We start from the raw sequence: 25827 nt of genomic DNA, 5'->3' as shown, positions 1-25827 counted from the left end.
AAAAGAAATTAGGAGGGAGGAAATGAAGACACTTAAGCATAAACAACCCTCTCCAGGACTTTTAGCCCTATATGGGGGAGGAGCAGAGAAATGGGCTGATAATTTGAGAGCAATCAAGAAAGGTTTTCATAAGCTGAACAGTTCTGTGGCATGTTTGTAACCGCTTAAATTATTTTTAAATATCATTTACTAATTTTCAGTAGTTCTCTTTTCTCCTGCAACCCATTTATAGAAAGACTTCTTTGAGTCTAAAATGTGTGTATGTTTTACATATAAATACTTTTGGGAAATCTATAATGCAAGTAACTTAGTTTGGCAGTGATTTTATCTGTGAGATGTAACTAAGCTAAAGTCACACAGAAAAATCAAGTAAAATTTAATCAAATGATAAAAAGCTAAAACATTTACTCTGCATGATATCTAAGTGAGCATTTATTCTATTGAGGACTCAGGAGTTCTATCATAGCTAAATCTGTTCAAAACTATTTCAGCATCTACTGTTATGTTAAGGACATTATAAAAGTGCTAGAGACACAATAATAAACAAAAGACACCTAATTCCTACATTCATGAAATTTTCAGACTTGTATTTTTTTAAGCTTATGTTAATGAGGTTAAAAGAGAAATACTACAAATAAGAAATTAGTTTTAAAAATACTGTCTTCTTATTATATTTGTCCTAAAATGAAATATATTTTAATTATTAATCAAATAGCATGATCATAAATAAATTTAGTGTTTTATTTAGGTTTAACATACTTACATCCTATTTATATCCCAAAGAGGTTTTCAAGAGTAAACATGGTTTACATTAGGAACATTAGGAATAAAAATAAAGTAAGTAGTTTTCAACTTTGGCCACACATTGTAATCACTCAGGGAATTTATAAAACCCCCAATGCCCAGGCCACTTGCTCCGCAACCAATTAAATCAGAACCTCTAGTATTGGGGCCCAAATATTAATATTTGTTAAATACTGATTTAATAGAAGCAGAAGGAATAAAATGCCACTAAGCTCCTGAGAATGAATTGATTGTACATTTAAGGATTAAGTATGTCTAAAAGATAAAGCAAGATTTCAAATAATTGAGTTTTAAATCATTAAGTTTTCATTTGTAGAGCCAAATGTTTTTCAGTATCCAAACTTTAGAATTTTTAAGTAAGCAAATACGACTACTCACTTTAGGCTGTCCTCTAATCACCAAGAAAAAAAAATTAGTAAAGTTAATCATTTTCCCTTTAAAAGAATGAGGGAAAACAACCTTGACAGTAATGTCTTACTTGAATGTCTTTTGGCTCAGCCATTATAGAGCACACAAATACATAGGAATTAGACAATATAAAGTTTACCAAAAGTTATCCGGAAAAGACAATATAACTATATGAAAAGCATTTTAGGTTTAAATAATATTATTTTTATAGCTTATATTAAATGTTAAGTGCTAAAGCACATACACTCTGTACTGACATTTTAAACCCACAATAATATTCATTCTGTAATCAGTTCTCATTAAATTTTTTTTTCTTTCTTTCACAGAAAATGCTTGGACAGAAGAGATGAGTACTATTTCCACTAAGGCCTAGAATTGCCTACTGTACAAATAATCCTGATCAGGCAATATACGAATGGCCCAAGGAAGCCACCAAATTGATTTTCAGGTTTTACATGACCTGCGACAAAAATTCCCTGAAGTACCTGAAGTTGTTGTGTCCAGGTGCATGTTACAGGTCAGTGTTCAATGATTTCTGAATTTATTAATACAAACCTGGTTATTTTTTTAAAACATTGGAAGAAAACTCTTTTAAGTTATCTTCATGTTGGCATTATTGATCTATGATGAAATGAGATGAGCTTTGGTGTCTGATAGTCATGTGGCCTTTGACAAGATGGAGTTCTCTGTATCCCATCTGTAATAGGAATAATAATTACCTGATAGAGTAGATGTGAGGGTTAAATGGATCTGAATGTAAAGCACAGATTGTGGTCCATATACTTTCTAGATATGAACTTTCTTCACTTTTCCCTCTCCCATTATGCTAGGACAACTAATTCCAGATCTTCATATGAAAGTGAGAAAAATCATTAAATTAAGGAGTGAGGAAACCTAGGCTCTAATCCTAAATGGACACCCTAAGCACATTTGTCGAGTAATATGTCCTCTTTGTACTTTGATTTTCTTATCTGTAAAATGAAGGAGTTTAACTAGTTAATGCCTAAGGTACCAATTCTAAAGAAAAAAATCTATTTTTATATTGTATATTTTTAATTTGTAAGCTTTCCAATTAATATCACTAATCCCCTAATTTTTACATTGTTGTTAGGTTGTTAATATACACAATTTTAGAAATCCATAATTCTGAATGGTGATAGTTGTACCTTCACATTTTATTAAACTAGAAATCTTTATATCAAAAACTATTTAGGCTCAGTTAGACATATTTACTCTTGACAAATTATTTTTAAAGCTTGAAATTATGTGAAAGTATTATCAAATCTATACTTGGTATTAAGTGACTACATGTTGTTCACAACCCTTATCACCTTTTATTTAACCTTTTAATTGGTCTACCTGCCTTTAGCCTAACCCAGTTTTGATCTCTCCAGTCTACCCTCTTAGTTCTATCAAAGTGCAGAGTTCGTTTATGTAAATAACATACATAAAGCCTCTTTTTTTTTTTTTTTTTTTTTGAGACAGAGTCTCGCTTTGTTGTCCAGGCTAGAGTGAGTGCCGTGGCGTCAGCCTAGCTCACAGCAACCTCAAACTCCTGGGCTCGAGTGATCCTTCTGCCTCAGCCTCCCGGGTAGCTGGGACTACAGGCATGCGCCACCATGCCCGGCTAATTTTTTTTTTTTAGATATATCAGTTGGCCAATTAATTTCTTTCTATTTATAGTAGAGACGGGGTCTCGCTCAGGCTGGTTTTGAACTCCTGACCTTGAGCAATCCGCCCGCCTCGGCCTCCCAAGAGCTAGGATTACAGGCGTGAGCCACAGCGCCCGGCCCATAAAGCCTCTTTTAAAAAAAATTTTTTTTAAAGACAGGATCTCTTTTGCACTAGCTAGAGTACAGTGGCATTGTCATAGCTCACTGCAACCTCAAACTCCTGGGTTCAAGCAGTCTTCCTGCCTCAGTCTCCCAAGTACCTGGGTAGCTGAGACTGTAGGCACGCACCACCATGCCCAGCTAATTTTTCTATTTTTTTGTAGAGATTGTGTCTCGCACTTGCTCAGGCTGGTTTCTAACTCCTGGCCTCAAGCGATCCCCTCACCTCAACCTCCCAAAGTGCTGGGATTATAGACTTTAGCCACCACATCTAGCCAAAATCTCTTGGGTTTCCCATACCCTCCAGAATGAGGCTCATATATCTCGCCTAATGTATAGAAGGTCAGTGATTTGAATCCTGGCTTCTTCTACAGCCTGATCTCTTGTCCTGTCCTGTTTCCTCAAATCCTCTGCTATAGCCATTGTTAGCTGCATGGAATTCTCCAAACTTGCCTGACTCTTTCCATAGTATAATGGTTAAGAGTGTGTGTTTTGGTGATAAACAGACTTGGCAGTTAGTGACAATAATTTAATTAACCTCTCTGGCCCTAATTTTCTGACTTGCATTTACTCAGTTGTACAATGAGAATTTTAAAAATTCATAGAATGCAGGTAAAGCAACTAGTAGGATACCTGATTCATAATGAGTATTCAATAGATGTTAGTAGCTAATTAATAGGAGTAATAGTAGTAGAAGGCCCATAATATTTGATAATTTTCATTTGTCTATATAAAATGAGAAAGGGAAAAAAAGAGAGGAAAAAATGTAATAAAGATATAGTCAGAAGTTAAAGCAAGTCTGGGGAAGGAGCAGAGATAGTGAGAAAAAGTTAGTCTTCCCCCTAGAACACAAGTACCTTTTCCTGACTTTTCAAATAAAATAGAATTTTGTGGTAAAATAAAGTTGTGCTAAGAATGTTCAGTGAGTTATTAAAAAACTAATAGGAAAATACTTTAGATTCCTTGATAAAATTCTGTAGACTTCATATTGGAAAGAATTGTCCAGAACACTTCCCGGTTGCACAGCTATAGAGATATTTTTTTCTTTTCTTTCTTTCGGCATATTACAGGGATACGAATCTTTAGATTACATATATTGTCTTTGCCCAGCCCGAGTCAGAGCTTCAAGCATGTCCATCCCCCAGACAGTGCATACTGTACCCATTAGGTGTGTAATATACCCACACCTTCCTCCCCCGTCCCATATGGAGATTTTGAAATTCCCTAACTGGGTGTAAAAATTAGAGTCTTTTGTAGAATTACTTAAAATATTTTCAAAAGAATAAAGAGCTCTAGTGTACTTTTACAGTATGATCTTCAGGATGTGTTAAGAAAACAAGATGCAGAGTGGGATGTATAGTTGGAGCAGGTTAAATAAATATATACACATATGTGTGTTTGCCCCTATTTGCATGAAGAAATACTAGAAGAGTGAAAAACAAAATTAACAAAAGATGGTTACCCATAGTAGGCAAGAGAGAATAGCCAGATGGGGATAGAGTTAGGATTGAGAGTTCTCAATATGTATCTTTTTTATTGTTTTGATCTATATAAATGAATTACCTATATAAAAATAAAATAATCAAGCATGTTTTCTACTTTACTCAAAAATAGAAAATAGGTGATTTTGAATTTCCGTTGCACATCCAGTAATTCCACCCTCACTATGTTAATCTGATTTTGCAAAAAAAAAAAAAAAAACTCCTCTACACTCAACGTGCTTCTCAGCACCTAGTGATAACTCATATGAAATCTGTTTTGCTAGCAAATTACCCATGAAACAGACCACACTTTTTACAAATGAGTTGATAATCATTCTGGGGATCCATATAATATACTTTTTAGCTGCTGAGAAATGTGACAAGAAAGGAATGGGGAGGGCTCTTTGGGGATACAACTAAGATGCAAGTTTTCCCGAATTTAGAGAGAGATTTTTAAACTATAAAGGCAAATTAAGCTACTTCTAAATGACAGCCTCTGTTTTGGGAGCTGCTCACCTTTTCTCAACTGGTTGGACTTCTGTTCTTTTTCTTGGGAGATCCTCACTATAGTATATTGGTTCAGAACTTTTTAAGAAATCGGTAAAGGATCGTGCCATGCTGCCACTCTATACATGTTCTTAAACGTCTTGCTTAGGAGGAAAATGTAAGTGTCTATCCTCTGTTCTCCTCTTGACTTTCTTTACACAGATCCTTCTTTTTGGAATTACATGGTTTCCTTATGGTATAGATTCTCTAAGATAGCTATATTGCCAGCAGCTGTAATTTGTATCCTTAAAATTTGTTTTTATATTTGGTAATTAAAACTTAAAATATTGCATAGTTGAAAATATGGGATAGTTGGCAATTTGATTTTTTTCTTTTTTAACTGAGTTTTTCACTTTTTAAAAGTTTCTTTCATGTGATGATTAAATGAATCTATAGATTTAAAATTGCTATTTCTTTTCTAAGTAATGCATTATTATTCTTTCACTATATGTAAGACTTGGTATTTAAGTGCCATCTCCTTAGTTGAAGTCTTTCAGATGACCTTCACCCATAGTTCTTATTCATTTTTCTATTATAACACCTACTGTCCTGTATTATATTTGTGTTCACATTAATCTTCTCTGCTAGACTTTGAGGTTCTTGAGATGAGCTGTCGTTTTCCTTTCCACTTGCCTAAAGGATGCTCAGTAAATGTTGGTTGAAGGGGTAAATGAATCAGAGTTTGAGAAAGGTAGTTATAGGGTGTATTTTGATACTATCTGTAATTTCTGTGTCTGTGCAGGAGTTTAGGGGGAAAGTGAAAAAGAGAAACTGGAAATAAAGATTCAGACTTCTTTGTAGCTTTGAAGAGAATGCAGATCTGTGGTTATATACAAAACAATGATTCTTGGCCTTTTAAAAACTCATATCCCATCCCTTTTGATACACTTAAAGGGAATTGTCTACAGTTTCCAATTAAAAAGAACCATGGCTTCTTTGAGAAATGGCTGATTCCAGGTCTGGAGTAGGAAATGTACAAGATGAGCTTGGCTATCTTGCCATATCAGAAAGCAAAGAAACTATGAAAAACTACTGGATTCATTTTATATGTACCCAGGAGCCAACTTGAAGCTGTTCTCTGTAGCCTAAACATAGGATATAATGACCACAATTGATTGAAGCACATCAAAATATTAAAGACACAGAAGTTTATAATGATACTAAAAATAAATCATAATCACCTTTGGAGATTGCTAGGGCACCGACTTATGACTGACTTATTCTAAAAACTCACAAAGAGAAAAGACTTTCTTTATCCTGCCTCTTTTATGCAAAAAGTAGCCAAATAATTGAAGAGAGCAGGTCTTCAAGGAAAAATTGTTGCTAGGAAACAAAGATGAAATCTTATAATTGGGATATCCCCAATATTACTGTTTTGCCACCCCTAATGAAATAATGTTTCTAAACAGTGATCATCAATAGCTGCTAAAACTCATTATTTGGATCAAGCTGACAGCATCTGACTTCACCAGTCAGCTTTAAAAATCACAAAAAGACAGGTATACATTATTATATCTCCTTGTGTGGTGTGACAATAGACTCTATGAAGGGTCTTACCAAAAATTTTACATGCATTTGATCACACTCTTAAATATAACTGCTAGCTTACAATCAAATACAGGGTATATTGACACCACAGGGTGCAATCCACAATGTGGGAAATTCTACTGGACAAATGTTAAGTTTTCTCCACAAAAAAAAAGGAGGAAAGAGTTTAAAAGGAGGAGTTTAAAAGAGCTTAAAAGGAGATAAATTAATCTCTTAATTAAGAGAAGAAACCTAAGAGGCATATCTACCAAATGAAATGTGTGGACCTTATTTATATCCTGATTTAAACTTACTATAAAAAGACATTTATGAGACAGGGAAATTAAACACTATTTGGATATTAGATGATATTGAGTCCCTGTTTTTTAGAGAGATATATTGAAATATTTACTCCTGAAAACAAGATGATGTCTTGGACTTTATCTAATTTGGTGGGAGGAATAGCTCAGGCATACACACTGTATGAAAAAAATTCATCATGTTGTTAAAGATAGATGATGAGTACCTGGGAGTTTATCATATTTCCTCTCTACTTTTATACATGTTTAAAATTTTCTAAAATAAAAAGTCTAATGTATATTTCGTTTTGTCCTGTTGTAACCTCTTGAAACCCCTATAAGTTATTTTATGTTTTGCTGATAAGAAAGCGATGTCTGTAGTCCCAGCTACCAGGAAGACTGAGGTAAGAGGATTACTTGAGCCCAGAAGTTCAAGGCTGCAGCGAGCTATGATTGTGCCACTGCACTTCAACCTGGGTGTTAGAAAGGGCAAATAAATTATGGCATAGCTGGGGCTAGAATATTGCTGTTTAATATGAACATATTAAATAATCAGATTACAAAGGATTAAAGGAACCTTTGAGAGCTAAACAGGAAGACTTTTTAAATATGAGTATCAAGTTTTTACACAGGGATTGTGGAGTTGGAATTGGTAGGGAATACACATTTTAATTTAAGAATGATAGAAGGGAGAAGATGAGAGGAAGATGTGATCTCTGATCTTTGGTTTAGAAGGGAAAAGAATTAACTTGGAATGGCAATAAAAGTAGTTACAGCAAAAAGCACCAATTAGGCTTGGCAAAAGATAAGGTCTAACTATAAGAAGAAGTGATCAACCAATAAAGATTGTGACCAGTTTTTCAATTTTATTTGAAAAACCAGTATATATCAATTCAGAATAGCAAGTAGGATAAAAGACCAGCCTGGGCAGCAAGACCCCATCTCTAAAAAAATGTTTAAAAGGTATGAGACTCTCAGCCGGGCACGGTGGCTCATGCCTGTACTCCTAGCCCTGTGGGAGGCCAAGGTGGGTCGATCACTCAAGGTCAGGAGTTCGAAACCAGCCTGAGTAAGAGGGAGACCCCATCTTTACTAAAAATAGAAAGAAATTAATTGGCCAACTAAAAATATATAGAGAAAAAATTAGCTGGGCATGGTGGCACATGCCTGTAGTCCTAGCTACTCAGGAGGCTGAGGCAGAAGGATCACTTGAGCCCAGGAGTTGGAGGTTGTTGTGAGCTAGGCTGACGCCATGGCAGTCTAGCTTGGACAACAGAGTGAGACTCTGTCTCAAAAAAAAAAAAAGTATGAGACTCTCTTCCGGTCTGGTCTCCTCTTCCTTCTCTGATCTGGTCTCCTTTTCCTCATCTGGTCTTGTCTCCAGTTTCATCTTCTCTTCCAGTCTAGTCTCTTCTTCTTTATCCGATCTGGTTTCCTCTTCCATTTCCAGCCTGGTCTCCTCTGATCTGGTCTCATCTTCCTTGTTGGGTCTCATCTCCTTTTCCTCATCTGATCTGTTTTCCTCTTCCTCATCCAGTCTGGTGTCATCTTCCTAAATAAAATTTTTTTAAAAAGGGTAAGCCAGGTGTGATAGCGTGCCTGTAGTCTCAGCTACATACTGGAAGGATTGCTTGAGCCCAGGAGTTTGAGGCTCCAGTAAGCTGTGATCATAACACTGCACTCCAGCCTGGATGACAGAGCAAGACCCCATCGCTTTAAAAAAAAATTATGGTTTATCTCTCTAATTGAGCTGCAAGCTCTTTTAGAGTTTTATATGTCATTGAGTCTTTCATAAGCTAAGTGCTGTGCATATGGTAGGTGTTCAATAAATGTTTCTATAGATGATTTATTATGACCAGTGGTTAGTTTCTTTTGATAGTTCTTTAAAAACAACAGAATTTTTTTTTTTTAACTTCTCTGGAGTAGATTTTTATGGTGCTATCAAAAGGCAGAGATATATATCAACTACGTTTATATAATAAAGGCAGAAATATGAACTCAGTTCCTTTGGAGGCTACCTTGAGCTTATATTTCATATACAGATATATATTTTACACAAATTAAGAGGAAGCATGTGAGGAATTGAGATGACTATGGTAAGAATTTTAGAACTTTTTTAATTTAAATACTACAACTGTAACTTTTTAAATGGTTATTAGTTCAAAAGAATTTGCATAGTACTTGAATGTGCAAGCATTGATAAATATTTTTTCATTTAACTATTTAAAAAATGTTTATATGGTATATATACTTAAGCTGAATGATTATATTTTGTTCAACATTAAAATTGCGTTTTTAATTAGGTTATAATTCTACTTTATTTACTCGAATCCATTTACTGCTTTTATGCATTTTCACTGCTAAAACAGAACAATGATTTGATTCAGTTTTAGCAGTTGCTAGTCATAGAGCTTTTCCATTACACTAGTAATAATGATTTTTAATTCAACCATTTGCATAAAAATATTTCTCAAGTTAAAACATACCTGTTATAAGTGTATTAACCAATCAGTTTTTAATCATGTAATATTTTTATAGTGATGAAAATATAAGCATTAGCTTCTGGTTGTTATCATCAAGCTGTTTTTATTTTGTTTCATAGAATAATAATAACCTGGATGCCTGCTGTGCTGTTCTCTCTCAGGAGAGTACAAGATATCTTTATGGAGAAGGAGACTTGAATTTTTCAGATGATTCTGGAATCTCTGGTCTACGCAATCACATGACTTCTCTCAACTTGGACTTGCAGTCACAGAACGTTTACCACCATGGAAGAGAAGGAAATAGAATGAATGGAAGTAGGACTCTAACGCACAGCATTAGTGATGGACAACTTCAAGGTGGTCAGTGTAATAATGAACTATTTCAGCAGGAGCCACAAACAGCACCAGCTCAAGTTCCTCAAGGCTTTAATGTTTTTGGAATGTCCAGTAGTTCTGGTGCTTCAAATTCAACACCACATCTTGGATTTCACTTAGGCAGCAAAGGAACATCTAACCTTTCTCAACAAACTCCCAGATTTAATCCTATTATGGTAACTTTAGCCCCAAATATCCAGACTGGTCGTAATACTCCTACATCTTTGCACATACATGGTGTACCTCCACCTGTACTAAATAGTCCACAGGGAAATTCTATCTATATTAGGCCTTATATTACAACTCCTAGTGGTACAGCTCGACAGACACAACAGCATTCTGGCTGGGTGTCTCAGTTTAATGCCATGAACCCTCAACAAGTCTATCAACCTTCACAGCCTGGTCCCTGGACTACTTATCCTGCATCTAATCCTCTGTCACATACCTCAACCCAACAAGCAAATCAGCAAGGCCACCAGACCTCTCATGTCTACATGCCCATCAGTTCACCTACTACTCCACAACCACCAACAGTTCATTCATCTGGTAGCTCACAATCTTCTGCCCACAGCCAATATAACATTCAGAATATTTCAACAGGACCTCGAAAAAACCAGATTGAAATCAAACTTGAACCCCCACAAAGAAACAATTCTTCAAAATTGCGTTCTTCTGGACCTCGAACCTCCAGCAGTTCCTCTTCTGTCAACAGCCAGACCTTAAACAGAAATCAACCCACCGTTTACATTGCTGCCAGTCCCCCAAATACTGATGAGCTGATGTCCCGTAGTCAACCCAAGGTCTATATTTCAGCTAATGCCACCACAGGAGATGAACAGGTCATGCGGAATCAGCCCACGCTCTTCATATCCACAAACTCTGGAGCATCTGCTGCCTCTAGGAATATGTCTGGGCAAGTGAGCATGGGTCCTGCCTTTATTCATCACCACCCTCCCAAAAGTCGAGCAATAGGCAATAACTCTGCAACGTCTCCTCGAGTGGTAGTCACTCAACCCAATACAAAATACACTTTCAAAATTACAGTTTCTCCCAATAAACCCCCTGCAGTTTCACCAGGGGTGGTATCCCCTACCTTTGAACTTACAAATCTTCTAAACCATCCTGATCATTATGTAGAAACAGAGAATATTCAGCACCTCACGGACCCTACTTTAGCACATGTGGATAGAATAAGTGAAGCACGGAAATTGAGTATGGGATCTGATGACGCTGCCTACACACAAGGTAATGTTAATACTAAAGGTATTAGTATTAATACTAAAGGTGGGATTATTTTCCATGTTGGACTTACTGGTGTACATTTCATTTCATAGCAGAAATGGGCATCAACATTATCATTTCATCTTTTAAATATTGCCCCAAATAATGTTATCTTAACATTGGAGTGTATTTATATAAATTTTAATTTTATTATCATAAAACTTGAAGTTCGAATGTTATCAGCTCTTCAGAATAATCAACTGATTGGTTTACTTGTTTGTTAATGTTCATAACACTTTTTTTTTCAGCTAATCTTGTACCTGTGGTAATACTGACTTTCCCTTTACAATTTCTACAAATCAAAATTGATGAAAACACATTTTAACAAGTAACTAGTTGACTCTTGACTAATATGCTAAATCTGCCTTCTTTGACCAGATATTTGAAGAATAAAGAATTTCTTCAGGCCGGGCGCGGTGGCTCACGCCTGTAATCCTAGCACTCTGGGAGGCCAAGGTGGGTGGATCGCTCAAGGTCAAGAGTTCAAAACCAGCCTGAGCAAGAGCGAGACCCCGTCTCTACTATAAATAGAAAGAAATTAATTGGACAGAAAAAATTAAAATAGAAAATATATTATAATAGAAAAAATTAGCCAGGCATGGTGGCGCATGCCTGTAGTCCCAGCTACTCAGGAGGCGAGGATCGCTTGAGCCCAGGAGTTTGAGGTTGCTGTGAGCTAGGCTAATGCCATGGCACTCTAGCCTGGGCAACAGAGTGAGACACTGTCTCAGAAAAAAAAAAAAAAGAGTTTCTTCATATTTCTAATATGACATTTTCATCTTATATCAAAGTCTAAATTGCTGCATGAGTCCTAGAATAATTTATCTCTCTAAGAGAAATTTGAATCTTGTTCCTCATACTTGTCTTTTTCAACTTGAACCTCCCTTAAATGTTGGGTAATACATTTCTTTTTATTTGGAATTGTGAATAAGAATGTGAATTTTAAAACTACCTTGATTGATTGTCCTTTCTGAAATAGACTAGTGTGGCATAATACTAAACTGTATCTGTATTAACTCAAGCAAAGACAATTTCTGTTATATGTTGATATGTTTTATCTGACCGCGTAAGTTACTTAATTTTCAGCAGGAAACATTAAATGTATTCAGATAAGAAGGTGAAGGTTAAGTGTTTGTTTTTTGAATGTTGTTGCAAGTTTGTAGATTAACTGAGTCTTTTAGAGCAGAAGTCCCCAACCTTTTTGGCACCAGGGACCAGTTTCATGGAAGACAGTTTTTCCACAGGGGGGGTTGGGGTCTGGGAACAGGTATCGGTTACCGAGTTCTATGGCCTACAAGTTGGGGACCATGGTTTTAGTAAGTACGTATCTTAGTTATCTTTGTATCTACAATGAATTGTTCCATGTCCAGCTGTAGGTTGGAAAATGCTATATAACATCATCCTCATGCAGCATACAGCCCCCAACTATCACTGGTACCACTGGTACCACTTGTCCTTTTTACACTTTCTAATACAGTGACTTTACTGTGGAGTTTCTTTGAGTAACCTGATTTTGGGGGCTTATTTTATGTTCTAAACGGTTATACACTACTGATCCTCAATCCAGGCTGCACTGTGGTGCTTTCAGATTCTATAATGACCTATGCAGCTTTCAAAAAATTAAGTGCCCAAGACTCAGCCCAAACTTCTTTCATTAGAGCCTCTGAATGGTGAAGCCTAGGTGCATGGGTGCGTGCTATGTGCTTTTAGAGGTTCATGGTGATTTCACTTGCCCTATAAATTATGTTAATACTTTTATTTTCCACATATCTGTGACTAACTGCAACCACTTTTGTTTAGTTTCAGCAATGAATATACTATTTTAATATACTATTTTTTCCACTGATACTTAATTTCTCTTCTTCCCCAAAAGTCTTTTTTCTCCTCCTCGACTTCTGATAAAACAACAGGCTTCAGATGAGTGCAGTGGCTCACACTTGTAATCCTAGCACTTTGGGAGGACAAGGTGGGAGGATTGCTTGAAGCCAGGAGTTCAAGACCAGCCTGAGCAAGAGCGAGACCCCCGTCTCTATAAAAAATAGAAAAATTAGCCAGGCATGGTGACGAGGCAGTGAAATCACTTGAGTCTAGGAGTTTGAGGTTACGGTGAGCTGAGATGACACCACTGCACTCCAGTGCGGGTGATAGAGTCAGACCCTGTCTCAAAAAAAAAAAAAAAAACAAACTCAAAAATAGGTTTCCTATGTTTAGATAGTTGCTGATTCTTAAAATGAAGAGCAAATTTTTTATGAAGATAATTTGATAAGGGAAATTTTCAAGTAAAGTAAACATTCACATTTAACTGGATATTACATATTAATAAAGTTATTCACATTTATCTGGAATGTGAAAAGGAAGTGTTACTTAAACTTGCTATATCCAGTTTCTCTGCTATTCGTTCTTGAATCTGCTACACTCAAGAGTTTTCCCACTGTAGTCAACCAGAACTGCTCTTGTCCAGGTCACCAGTGATAGCATTGTTACCACATACAGTGCAGCCTGCATTTTCCTTTATCTTTGTATCATCAGTATTTAACACAGTCTGCCACTGTCTTCTCTGTGAAACACTGTTCATTTGGCTTCTAGTATACTACTGTAGGATTCCTGCTGCTTTTATTCTTTACAGGTTCTCCATCTATCTGACCTCTCACCTCTTTTTATTCTACCTATTTGTTCCCAATGAAATCAAAGCCTCACAGTTCAGTTCTTAGATCTCTACTCTTTTCTGTCTATACAAATTTAGATGACCTTGTTCAGCCTCTTAACTTGAAATGACATTATGTGCTCATGACTCCCAGATTTGTAGAATTTATAACTCAAAGCAACTGGACTTCTTTCCTGGATTTCAAGCCAGTTTATTTAACTACCTACTTAACATCTGCATTGGAGTGTTTAATAGGTATCTCAAACTTACTATGTCTAAAACAGCTTCTGACAACTTAATCTTCCCCCAGCTTACTCTTCCTATGGTCAATCTTCCCATATTTTTAGTGATTAGGCCAAAAACCTTGGAAACATACTTGACTCCTTTCGTTCACATTTCACATCTAGTTTGACAACAAATCCTGTCAACTCTAACCTTCAAAACATATCAAGAAAGTCACTTATCCCATTGCCACAGCACTCTTTTCTGAGCTACCATCATCTTTCAAATGGATTATTGCAGTGGCCTGCCTGTTCTTACCCTTGCCTCCTTGTGGTCTTCTAACATCCAGAGAGATCCTGTTAAAAACATACATCAGATAATATCACTCCTTTGCACATGACGGCCATCTGTTTCATTTTCAGTAAAAGCAACGAAGCCTTAACATGATCAGCTGTCCCTCCCTGTCTCTCTTTTCCTTTTGCTTACCAACTACTCACTCTATTCCAGCCCAACTGGCCTTACTCTTCCTTAAACACAGAAGGCAAACCTTAGGGCCTTTGTACTTGCTATTTCCACTATTTGAATTCACTTCTCCCAGAAATTCACATGCTTCAGTCTTCACTCAAAGTCACCTTTCCAATGAGACATCCCAGGTCTCCTTATCTAAATCCACCCTTGACCTCTCAGCATTCCTGTCTCTTCATCCCTGCTTATATTGCTTAAGGAGAAAAAATGAGTAACCTAATATTAAGATATGTAATAACTAATATTTGCAGAAAGTTTACTATGTTCTAGGCACTGTTCTGAATGCTCATTTATTTCCTGAAACCAACGATAAAGTAGGCACTAGTAGTATTCTTTCTGCTTGCAAGTTAAGTGACTTGTAAAAGGACAAGTGGCAGAGTCAAGATTCTAACTAGGAATTTGACAACAGGGCCCACAGTCTTAACCACTGCACTATAATGTCTTTCTTCTCAGGTTTTCAAGAGAAACCCTTTGGAAAGACACCTTGTAGCTTCATAGAACCCATGGCACACCATTGTGGGGGCCACATGTGCCTCAATTTAAGAAACAATTTAAGAAAATGGAGCTAAAAGATCATTCAATAAAATAACAAGAAGAGGCAACTGTAGGGAAAGAAATCACAATAAACGGATAACAATTAGAAATAACTTGAAACTATAAAGTAGCACCCTAGATACCACCCTGGATAGGTTTAGAGAGCACCTTCTGAAGGAACCTGAAAGTAAAAAAATTCTGATATGTAAAGGTTCTGGTTTAAGAGCTACCAAAGAAGCAGGCTTCCCCAGAATCTGCCACTCAAATTGTTCCTCTTCACTAATAGCTATCGACTCAGACTCAGCTATAACAACCTCAGTCACTTTTTTTTTTTTAAGAGACAATGTCTCGCTCTGTTGCCCAGACTGGAGTGCAGTGACACGATCATAATTCACTATAGCCTTGAACTCCTGGGCTCAAGCAATCTTCCTGCCTCAGCCTCCCAAGTGGCTGAGACTACAGGTACACACTACCACATCCAGCTAATTGTTTTTTTATTTTTTGTAGAGACGAGTTCTCACTACCTTGCCTAGGCTGGTCTCAAACTCCTGGCCTCAAGTTTTCCTCCCACTTCAGTCTCCCAAAGCACTGAGATTACAGGTGTGAGCCCCCATGCACAGCTCTACCTTCTTTAAACATATCTGCATACATATAGAAGTTCATAACATTCGTTATGTGCCCTTGAGTTTTCTATGTGTGTGCACTATATTGAGATGGATGCTGTTCTGCAACCCTTCATCTCCTTGTCTCCTTCTGGATACTATAGAACTGGTATTGACCCAGGTTGACGTAGCATCCAGTGATGGAATCTTGATCTAGTGTTGCATTCACTAGTTCAAGACAAATCAAACGATTGTTCTTGGATGGAAAATGCATCTTTTCTGCATACTTGTAAAGTATGTAGGATACTACATACTTTACAAGTACTCTCTACAGTAGTATTAAATGAAGTAGCCTGAGGAATCTTGATCTTTAAGCAAGAATCTTTTCTGAACTCTGACTTGAATGGTATGGGTAAGAAAGAGAAAAGAAATAGTTCTATCTCCTGCAGGGAAAATGACCTTTCTAAAACTCCTGGAACATACTGTTTCAGAGTAGAAAAATAAGTTGAGTCAGGTATTGGAATCATAGGAAAATATTTTTCCCAAAATGAGGAGGAAACATACATAAATGTGGTAACCATAGTACATTATTTTTCTTTTAGTCTGTCATTTGAAATCTAAACATACTACAATAAAAATATTTTAATGAAAATGTTTATAAAAGATATATTGATATGCCCTCTGCTATATAGAGATAAAAAGAAGGAAATTAATGAAACTTTTACCAAGACCTTGCTTATATCAGTACTGAGTCTTTAACACCACCACTATCACCACCACCCCCACCCCTAAAGGAAATAAATTAAACTTAAGTCCTTAAAGATTACAGGAATCAAAGATGAAAATGAGTGCTAAATAAAAAAAAAAAATTAAGATTGGAGAGAAATTTTAAAGTTTATAGGTATAAAAAAGATTCTCATTTTGTTAAGAACAAATATAGAAGTGAAAATTGCTTACCAGTGGTAATGTCACTGGTCACATAGCTACATTTTTTCCCCTTGAGTCATACCACCTGACTCTACCTAACTTCTGAAAAATATCAAAAAATACTTTATCATTCACTGTGTTCTGAGAACTTTCTAGTATCCTCTCCCTTTCACAGTGATTTGTAACACTGGCAGCTTTTATATGTACAGAGGACAAAATGCTTTACTTAACACTGCTGCCAAAAATGATTTCTCATTCTATTATTTCTTTGGAAATCCATCTGTGGTATTAACTTAGCTGGTAAACTTTTTGTGTTGTTTTAAAAAATAAACACATATAAAATCCTAAATATTTTTAATGATACTTTAATACCTTTTTTCCCAGTTATATTTATGGTCCTATCATAATGTTAATCAATAGCCTTGACTTGGAACCTCAAATAGAAATACAAGTAAGAAAAATTATGAATTGAAAATTAGCTTCTTGAACTTTGTTTCTCATTTCTTATCACTTTTTACCAATATGTCGTCCAAATCATAACACTTTTCTTTTTAATGAGATTTAATAAAAATGTTAATCATACAAATTCAGTGGGCTCTTTTCTACGGAAATACAATTTAAATTCAGATTTTTAATTTGCACTTTATGGCAGCTGCTGATTGGAAGTACCTTTTCTAGAATGTTCTGTTTTGGCATTGAAATCACATTATTGAATAATTAACTTGGCCTGGTGCTGTGACATGCACCTATAGTCCCAGGTGGTCGCTTGAGCCCACAAGTTCAAGGCCAGCTTGGATGGCATAACAAGTCTGTCTCTTAAAAAAAAAATTAACTCAGTAATTAAGATTAATTGACAGCAAACCACTTCTAGAATTTTGGTTTTTTCAAATTAGCCCGCTACCCACAAGTTCTTTCCAGTCTTAAGAGTAACTACCTTTTTAATTTGGGGTAAATCTCAAGGTTGGAAGAAACTTTTAAAGTCATGTCGAATCCTACACCAAAGGTTATTCAGTCCCCTTATCTGTCTAACACTCAGATCCCTATGAGGTATAAATCCATTCTATGCCTCCTAAGGCAGCATGTCCCATTTTGGAGAGCTCTACCTACTAGCAAGTTATTTCATGTATTAAACCAATATCTTTAAAAAGTATTATGAAAAAAACATATACTGGTAAAAGAAATTTTAACCAAAAAAAGAAGATACAATAAAAATGTGTCTTCTGCCAGGTGTGGTGGCTCACACCTGTAATCCTAGCACTCTGGGAGGCCAAGGCGGGCGAATTGCTCGAGGTCAGGAGTTCAGAACCAGCCTGAGCAAGAGCGAGACCCCGTCTCTACTATAAAAAAATAGAAAGAAATTAATTGGCCAACTAAAATATATATAAAAAATTAACTTAACACACTCTTCACTTAAAATTTCATCCAGGTTGTAGCAAATATTAGTACTTCTTTTTCATGGCCAAATAATATGCTATTATATAAATATACTGCATGTTATTTATCCATTCATCAGTTGATGGACATTTTTGTTTTTTCCTTTTGGCTATTATGAATAATGCTACTATAAACACTCATGTACAAGTTTTTGTGTATACATGTGTTTCTCTTCATTATATGCCTAGGAGTGGAAGTGGTAGATCATATGGTAATTCTGTGTTTAACAATTGAGATGCCAGACATTTCCAAAGTGTCTGCACCATTTTGCATTCCCACCAGCAGTCTGTGAGGGTTTTGATCTCTCTCTGTGATTCTTGCCATTCAAGAATCTGTGAAGTATTTCATTGTGGTTTTGATTTGTATTTCCCTAATGGCCAATGATGCTCGGCATCATTTCATGTGCTTATTGGCCATTTGTATTTTTTCTTTGGAAAAATGCCCATTCATATCCTTTGCCTATATTTTAATTGGGTTATTTGTCTTTATTGAGTTGTATGGGTTCTTTGTATATTCTAGAAATAAGTCCCTTATGTGATTTGCAATTATTTTCTTCCATTCTTTTTGTTTTATAAAAATGTTCGTCAGAATATTTTCTCCCATTTTATGTGTTGCCTTTTCACTTTCTTTTTTTTTTTTTTTGAGACAGAGTCTCACTTTGTTGCCCAGGCTAGAGTGAGTGCCGTGGCGTCAGCCTCGCTCACAGCAACCTCAAACTCCTGGGCTCAAGCAATCCTCTTGCCTCAGCCTCCCGAGTAGCTGGGACTACAGGCATGCGCCACCATGCCCGGCTAGTTTTTTCTATATATATTAGTTGGCCAATTAATTTCTTTCTATTTATAGTAGAGACGGGGTGTCTTGCTCTTGCTCAGGCTGGTCTAGAACTCCTGACCTCGAGCAATCCGCCCGCCTCGGCCTCCCAGAGTGCTAGGATTACAGGCGTGAGCCACCGCGCACGGCCCCTTTTCACTTTCTTGATGGTGTCCTTTAAGCACAAAGTTTTTTTATTTTCTGAAGTCCAGTCTATTTTTTCCTTTGTTGCTCTTGCTTTTAGTGTCTTTATCTGAGAATCAATTGTCAAATCTAAGGTCATGAAGATATACCCCTATCTTTTCTCCTAAGAATTTTATAGTTTAAGCTTTTATGTGTTGGTATTTCATCCATTTTGAGTTAATTTCTGTGTAATGGCATGAGGTAAGGATTTAGCTTCATTCTTTTGCATTTGACTATCCAGGTATCCCAGCACCATGGAATGATCTTGGTACCCTTGTAGAAAATCAGTTCACCATAAACACGAAGGTTTATTTCTGGACTCTTGATTCTTTTCCCTTCATCTGTCATGTTCCTTATGCCAGTACATACGGCTACTTTGTAGTAGGTTTTGAAATTGAGTTGTATAGTTCTCCTACCTTGTTTTTCAAGAGAGTTGATCTCTTGGAATCCTATCTAAATATTAGAACCAGCTTGTCAGTTGCTACAAAAAAGTCAGCTAGGATTCTGATAGGGATTGAATTCAACTATTTTTCTACATACTTGATATTTTTTTAAAAATGCAAACAAAACTAAAGGGTATTTAATGAAGAATTCCCTCACTAGAGATAACCCATGACTGTTCACAAACAGTTCAATTTGCATTCTTCTGAAGAAATTGAAATTTTATGTCAAACACATATATACCTCTTTTTATACAGATGGAACATAGTGTTTTGCTTTTTGTCTTAATCTTTTTGTCTTTATTTCTTTGAGAGGTTCCATGTAAGCATGTACAGATCTGCTTGTTAAGAAATGTGACTGTATAGTGTTTTGTACTATAATACCTAATCAATCCTTTCTTGATGGACCTTAAGGGAGTTGTTGTTCTTGCTTTTACAGACAATGCTGTAAAATCCTTATGTAAAAATCCTTATGTATACGTATTTGTGTCCATGTCCAAGTATGTTGGCAGAAAAGATTACCAGGAGTGGAAGTGTTATGTCTAAGTATTTGTTTATTTTCAATTTTGATAGATGTATCATTTGGGCTTGGTTATGCTGTAGTAACAAACCATGTCTTAAAAACAAGAAAGGTTTATTTCTAGCTCACATTAACTAGTGGCCTCTGTCCTATGTCATCCTCACCAAAGGATGCAGGTTAATGGAAGTACCTTGACAAAGGAACTATAGTAGAACAGCTGTGGCTCCTTCAGCTTCTGCCTCAACACATGTTATTCTTTAACTAAAACAAGGCACACAGCCACACCTAATTCAGAGGGAATCAGGAGGCACAATTAATTCTATCACATAACTGGGAGATAGAGAGCCAGAAGTATGTGGTGAAGGACACTAATGACAGCCACAGTAAATGTTGCCAATTTCAATTTTGAGCCTTTCTCTCAAGTATACCAGTTTATACTCCCATGTTTATAAATAAGGAACATTTTTGGCAACATTTATAAGAATGTTCTTTCCTCTTCCACTCCCCCACTCATCATGTATGTAGGTGGTTGAAAAAAATACATCTTTGTCAGTCTGCTAGGTAAAAATGTATTTTGTTTTTTTAAAATTTGCATCTTTTTAAGGAGCTTACAAGAAATTTGCATCTTTAAATACGAGTGAGATTAAGCATCTTTTCATGTGTTCTTTTTCGAGCCATTTGTATTTCTTATTTTGTAAACTTGCCTGTTTTTGTAGGATGCCTACTTTTTTTTCTAATTTGTTATCACTTTTAACTTGGTCAATAACATGTTTTATAAATTGTTTGCTTTTATATATTTAGACTTAGTATTTTTCTTATAGCTTCTGGATTTTGTGTCTTACGAGTCTTTCCTCAGTTCCAAGATTTTGAAAAAAGAACAGAAATCTTATGCTGGACTTTCTTTCCTTATAGTGATACTTCTCTCCTTGAAACCATATTGAATTGGTCTCATATGTCATCCTTTCAGAACTTAAAAGCAGCTACCAAGCTACCATGTCCTCTTTTAAAAGTATAAACCTTTCAAAGCTATGAACGCTCCCACTTCCTTATAGTGGTTCATCCAGTTGTATTTCTCTGAGGCTCTTTTGATAGCTCTAGGCCTCAGTTTTCTTTCTGTCTAAAATGAAAGTTTTAGATATTTATCTCAATACTACAAGGTCATATGCAGAATCTTAATTATGTACAAATAAATGCCAACAGATTATTACCTAGCAAGAGACCCCACTAGTTCTGCCAAAAATGACTAAAACTCATCTCTTACTAATACCTATATATAAATAATTTAAATTTCTTTAAAATAATTATAGAGAATAAGCATTATTCCTCATAGTTTTATTGTTACATCAGTTGCCCAAATTACACATCCAGTTGCAGCACTGTTGCAAGATCTGATTTTAACTGCCTTTAAAGATGGCAAAATAAATGAAAGCAGTTGGCTTTATTTTAAAGTGTAATAGCCATCTTTAAACCTTTTGTGACTCAACCACCGAATAAGTGACTATAGTAATAGTGGTATGTAAAACAGATATGATCCCCCTGTCGGCAGAGTTATAGTCTAGTATAATGTTGACTTATTTTAGAAGCTGACATTGTATCTTCTTAGGTACAATGAGTTGGGCAAGGTTTAGTCATTTACCCTGATAAGCATATAAAATTATCATGACAGAAAACCTAAAAAGATACTAGAAGGTAGTACCATTTATGTTTTTCAATGGCAGAATTTCTCTTTTTTTTTCTTTTAAATAAGCTTAAAATCTTTATAACTATAAATACGTGATATATTTTCCAATGACATAGGTTTTTTTTTAATAAGCAAATTCTTTTACTACTTATATTTAATTAAATATTACTTTAATTTTGTCAAGGTATACATATTTTTATATGTAAATTAATATATGTTCAATATGTAATATAGTTTTTATATATAATTGCATGTGTGTATCATAAAACATAAGAGTTTCAATATAGCTTTTTAAATACATTTATACTTTTTTATTTCTGAGATTTAAATTTTTTTCTGCTAACTTCTTATAATGATAAATAAGGCTTTCACTAATAACCTATAGATCACTAGCACCTATTCCTTTCTCTTCACCCCTCCTCCCAACTTGTGTCTTTTTTATTGTTGCTTATATAATACATATTCATAGTAGATAACATAGTCTCTATGTTAGTCTGTTCAGGCTGCTATAACAAAATACCTTAGACTGGGTAACTTAAAAACAATAGAAATTTATTGCTCACAGTTCTAGAGGCTGGGAAGTCTAAGATCAAGGCACCAGCAAATATGGATCTTGTGAAGGCCCATTCCTCATAAATAGTGCCTTCTATGTGTACTCATGGTAGAAAGAGAAGGGAAGACCAAGTTTCCCTCAGGCCTCTTTGATAAAGGCCCTAATCCCATAATGACCTAATCATTTCCCAAAGGCCCCACCTCTTAATACCACCACAATGAGGATTATATTTTAATATATGAACACAAAGATCTAGACCATAGCAATTATATATTGTGTTTGCTCTATAGGTTGATTATAAAAGCTGGAACTTAATAAATGATATATATAGTAGTCAGACTTCTAAATGTTCACTTCAGAGCCATATGGTTTATCTGATTATAGTTGTTTTGTGTAGCTTTTTGGGTTTTTTATTTTTTGAAATTTTTAATTTTTCATTCTCTGCCTTTATCATATCCTTCCAACATCTCCATGATACCATCCTTCCTTTTTCTAGGAGAAAAAAAGAAGCCGCCTTTTCTTGAAGAAAAGTTCTAGAAGTTCTAGAAGAACTTCTTTTCAGAAGTCTTCCTTTTTCTAGGAGACTTCTGTTCCCTGTTACAATATTGACAGGTTGTTTGGTAGGATTACTGCACAGCCATCTGAGGATTTTTTTTAAGCAAACACAGAAAGCATCTAAGGATTTCTTTTATCACTCATAGAGTCAGTGTTTCTTGAATCTTATCTTCTTGGTTTATGCACTGAATTACTTAGAATATCTCCTTAAATATTTTCCTAGTAAAAGACTTGGAAGATAAATTCTAAGTCCTCAAATATCTAAAAAATACCCTCATGTTTTTAGCTGGGTACAGAATCCTTAGTTGAAAATTATTTTTCTACAGAATGTATCACTGAGGGTCACTTAGGAAATCATATGTGTATGTGATCTTGTACCTTTATGTGTAATCTATTTTATTCTTTTTGGAAATATATTAGAATCTTCGTTTTGTCTTTAGTAGTCTGAAATTTTACAATTGTGTATTAGTGTAGGTCTTTTTTTTTTTTTTTAATCATCCTTATCCCACATTTAGTGGACTCCTCCAGTGTAAAAGCTGGTATCTCCCTTTATCCCTGAGAAACTCTCTTCTGATTCCCATTAGTTTCTCCATTGTCTTTGTAGACCTCCTCTTGTTCAGCTTTTAATGTCCTGGACCAACTTTCTATTTATTTCTCATTATTATTTCCTTGATATATTCCACCTCTTTGTTTTTCTGTTCTACATTTTAGATTTCCTTCATTTTTTTCCAACCCATATATCAAATTTTTAATTTAGCAAAGATGTATTTAATTTCTGAGAGCTTTCTGATTGTTTTTTCATAGCAGATTGTTGTTTTATTGTTGACATTATGTTTAATGTCTCACATCTCTTAATGATATTAATTAGAATGTAAGTTCTTGTCTTTCTTCTGAATTATCTTCACTTAATCTGGGTTTAGTTTTTCTCTTTGTTTATCCAGATCTTTCACATTCATGTCAGTTGTTCCTCAGATGTGTGGTGATCGTTGGCTGTTGGTTCATATTTAAGAATGAAGTGCTATGAAGGCTGACTGAAAGCCTTGTGTATGAAAGTGAGACTTGTTACTTGGCAGACTGCTTTGCCATGGATAGGCAAGGAGTCAGCTGCTACAAGTGAATACTCTACCATCACCACCTAGTGTTCTGTATGTGCAGAGGCCAGGATGGGAAAAGTGTGTTTGGGGGGTGGGAGGAAACTTAACAATAAACCTATGGCAAAGGTCCTTAAGGATGCAAAGAGATTGACTTTTCCAAATACAGATAGCCGGTTAAGCCTCTGTTTTCTGGCCTATTCTTCACTTCTGCCTCCTGTTGTTACCTGCATTCTCCAAAGTCAAGAGCCTCTTTTGGTTTCTGCAGAGCCCTCCCTGTCCATGAGACTCTTCTTCATTAGTCTGTCTTAGTATTCCAGAAGCTTGCTGATATCTATTGTCAATTAATTGCCTTCTTTATTTTATTCTATCTTCTCTTATTTATTTTTGAGACAGAGTCTTGATCTGTCACCCTGACTTGAATGCAGTGGCATCATCGTAGCTTACTACAGCCTCAAACTCCTGGGCTCAAGTGATCTTTCTGCCTCAGCCTCCTGAGTAGCAGGGACTACAGGCATGCACCACAACACGGCTAATTTTTTCTATTTTTTAATAGAGACGGAGTCTCACTCTTGCTTAGGTTGGTCTCTAACTTCTGAGCTCAGAAATCTTCCTGCCTTGGCCTCCCAGAGTGCTAGGATTACAGGCGGGAAGGAGCCACCACACTCTGCCTGCCGCCTTCTTGTTTAATATTGCTGTTGGATTATACCTATTTTATTCCTCTTTTATTTTTATGGGGTTTCTTTGTACACAATGCTCAGTTAACTATCTTTAAACAAAAGTCCTGGCCAATATAATTGAATCTTTATAGCTTGGCTTTTTAAGTCAGTATTAATCTATATGTAAATAAATGATAGGGGTGGAGAAAATTTTTTCTTCTCTGTAGTCTGTGTAACAAATCACCCCACCCACTATGTGAGTATATGAGCCCGGTTCATCTGTATGTGTGGTTGCTATGATTTTGTTTATAAGTTTCCTTACGTGTCAAAACAAGCAAAAACCAAAAAGCCAATGTAAGTGATTTTCTCAAATCTCTATTCACAGTCATTTTCTGTAACAAGTATGAATGTCTAGCTTCACCCAACAACTAATTTTGTAAGCCTTCCTTACTCTCTGTCCAACCTTCTTTTGGACCCTGGAAGTATGACTGTCACGTTTCTTTCTTCCCAATCAGCACCCAACCTTTTTTCATTTTGTGGAAGCTAATTAGAACAAAAGTATCTTTACTATAATTATACTTCTTCAGTGTGACTCTAATAACACCATTTCATAATGTACAAGTATTGGGTAGTATTTTGGACAGTAAAGGTTAAAATTGTAGAGAAAACACACAGAGGAGAGTATAGCTTTAGCTGAATTTTCATAGTGATTTTTAGAAATTCACTATGATTCACTCGATTCTCTTTTTTCTCAGTAATTTTTCTTTCTGAGATTCCTATCTAAAAATCCCAAACCACAAATAAAAAGTGAACTAGACTCGTAAAAACCCAGTTACTTTGAAGAAAAAATATGCTGAAAAATAGATATATCTCTGTTCTATATTCATAGTGTTTGTAACTTGTTTATAATTGACAGTTATGCCTAAGAGATTCTAAGTAGTCTACCAACTAAGTAGACTACTGAGTTATTAAGAACATCTTTATCTCATAATATGTTTTTCCCTAAAGTCAAATCTTTCTCTGAAATAACTATATAAAAATTTTTCTGGCTGCCGTAAGATTTTCCCTCTATCTTTGGTTTTCAGCAAGTTTAACTATGTTGTGTGTAGGTGTTTTGTTTCGATTTAGCACTATTTGAGGATCTCTGGGCTTCTTAGATCTATGATTTGTTGTACTTCATTAATTTTGGAGAATCTTTGGCCTTTATCTCCTCAAGTATAATTCTTCTGCCTTGTTTTTCTCTTCTCTTTTACCAGTTATGCATATACTATTTCATATTGTCTGCAACTCTTAAATTCTTTGTTCTTTTCCCCACTTTTTTTGTGTGTTCAGGTTGGGTAATTTCTGTCTTCAAGTTCAGTGATTCTTCTGTATCTAGTGTGCTGATAAGCCTGTCAAAGCAATTTTTTAT

At 35.6% G+C, this 25827-nt stretch overlaps 1 protein-coding gene across 3 annotated transcripts in view; it reads left to right on the top strand.

The window, feature by feature from the left end:
- The window catches only part of TAB2 (TGF-beta activated kinase 1 (MAP3K7) binding protein 2), an 86082-nt gene that overhangs the window by 42805 nt on the left and 17450 nt on the right, over positions 1-25827 (top strand). For all 3 annotated transcript variants that reach the window (XM_076002877.1, XM_012759693.3, XM_020287259.2), the window contains 2 exons: positions 1539-1729; positions 9500-11000. In XM_076002877.1, coding sequence (XP_075858992.1) covers positions 1628-1729; positions 9500-11000 — 1603 coding nt within the window. In that variant the 5' untranslated portion in view covers positions 1539-1627. The remainder of the gene's footprint in view (positions 1-1538; positions 1730-9499; positions 11001-25827) is intronic.

Source organism: Microcebus murinus, chromosome 5 (assembly GCF_040939455.1).
Source record: "Microcebus murinus isolate Inina chromosome 5, M.murinus_Inina_mat1.0, whole genome shotgun sequence".
Lineage (NCBI taxonomy): Eukaryota > Metazoa > Chordata > Mammalia > Primates > Cheirogaleidae > Microcebus > Microcebus murinus.
This window is presented reverse-complemented; position numbering and strand designations above follow the sequence as displayed.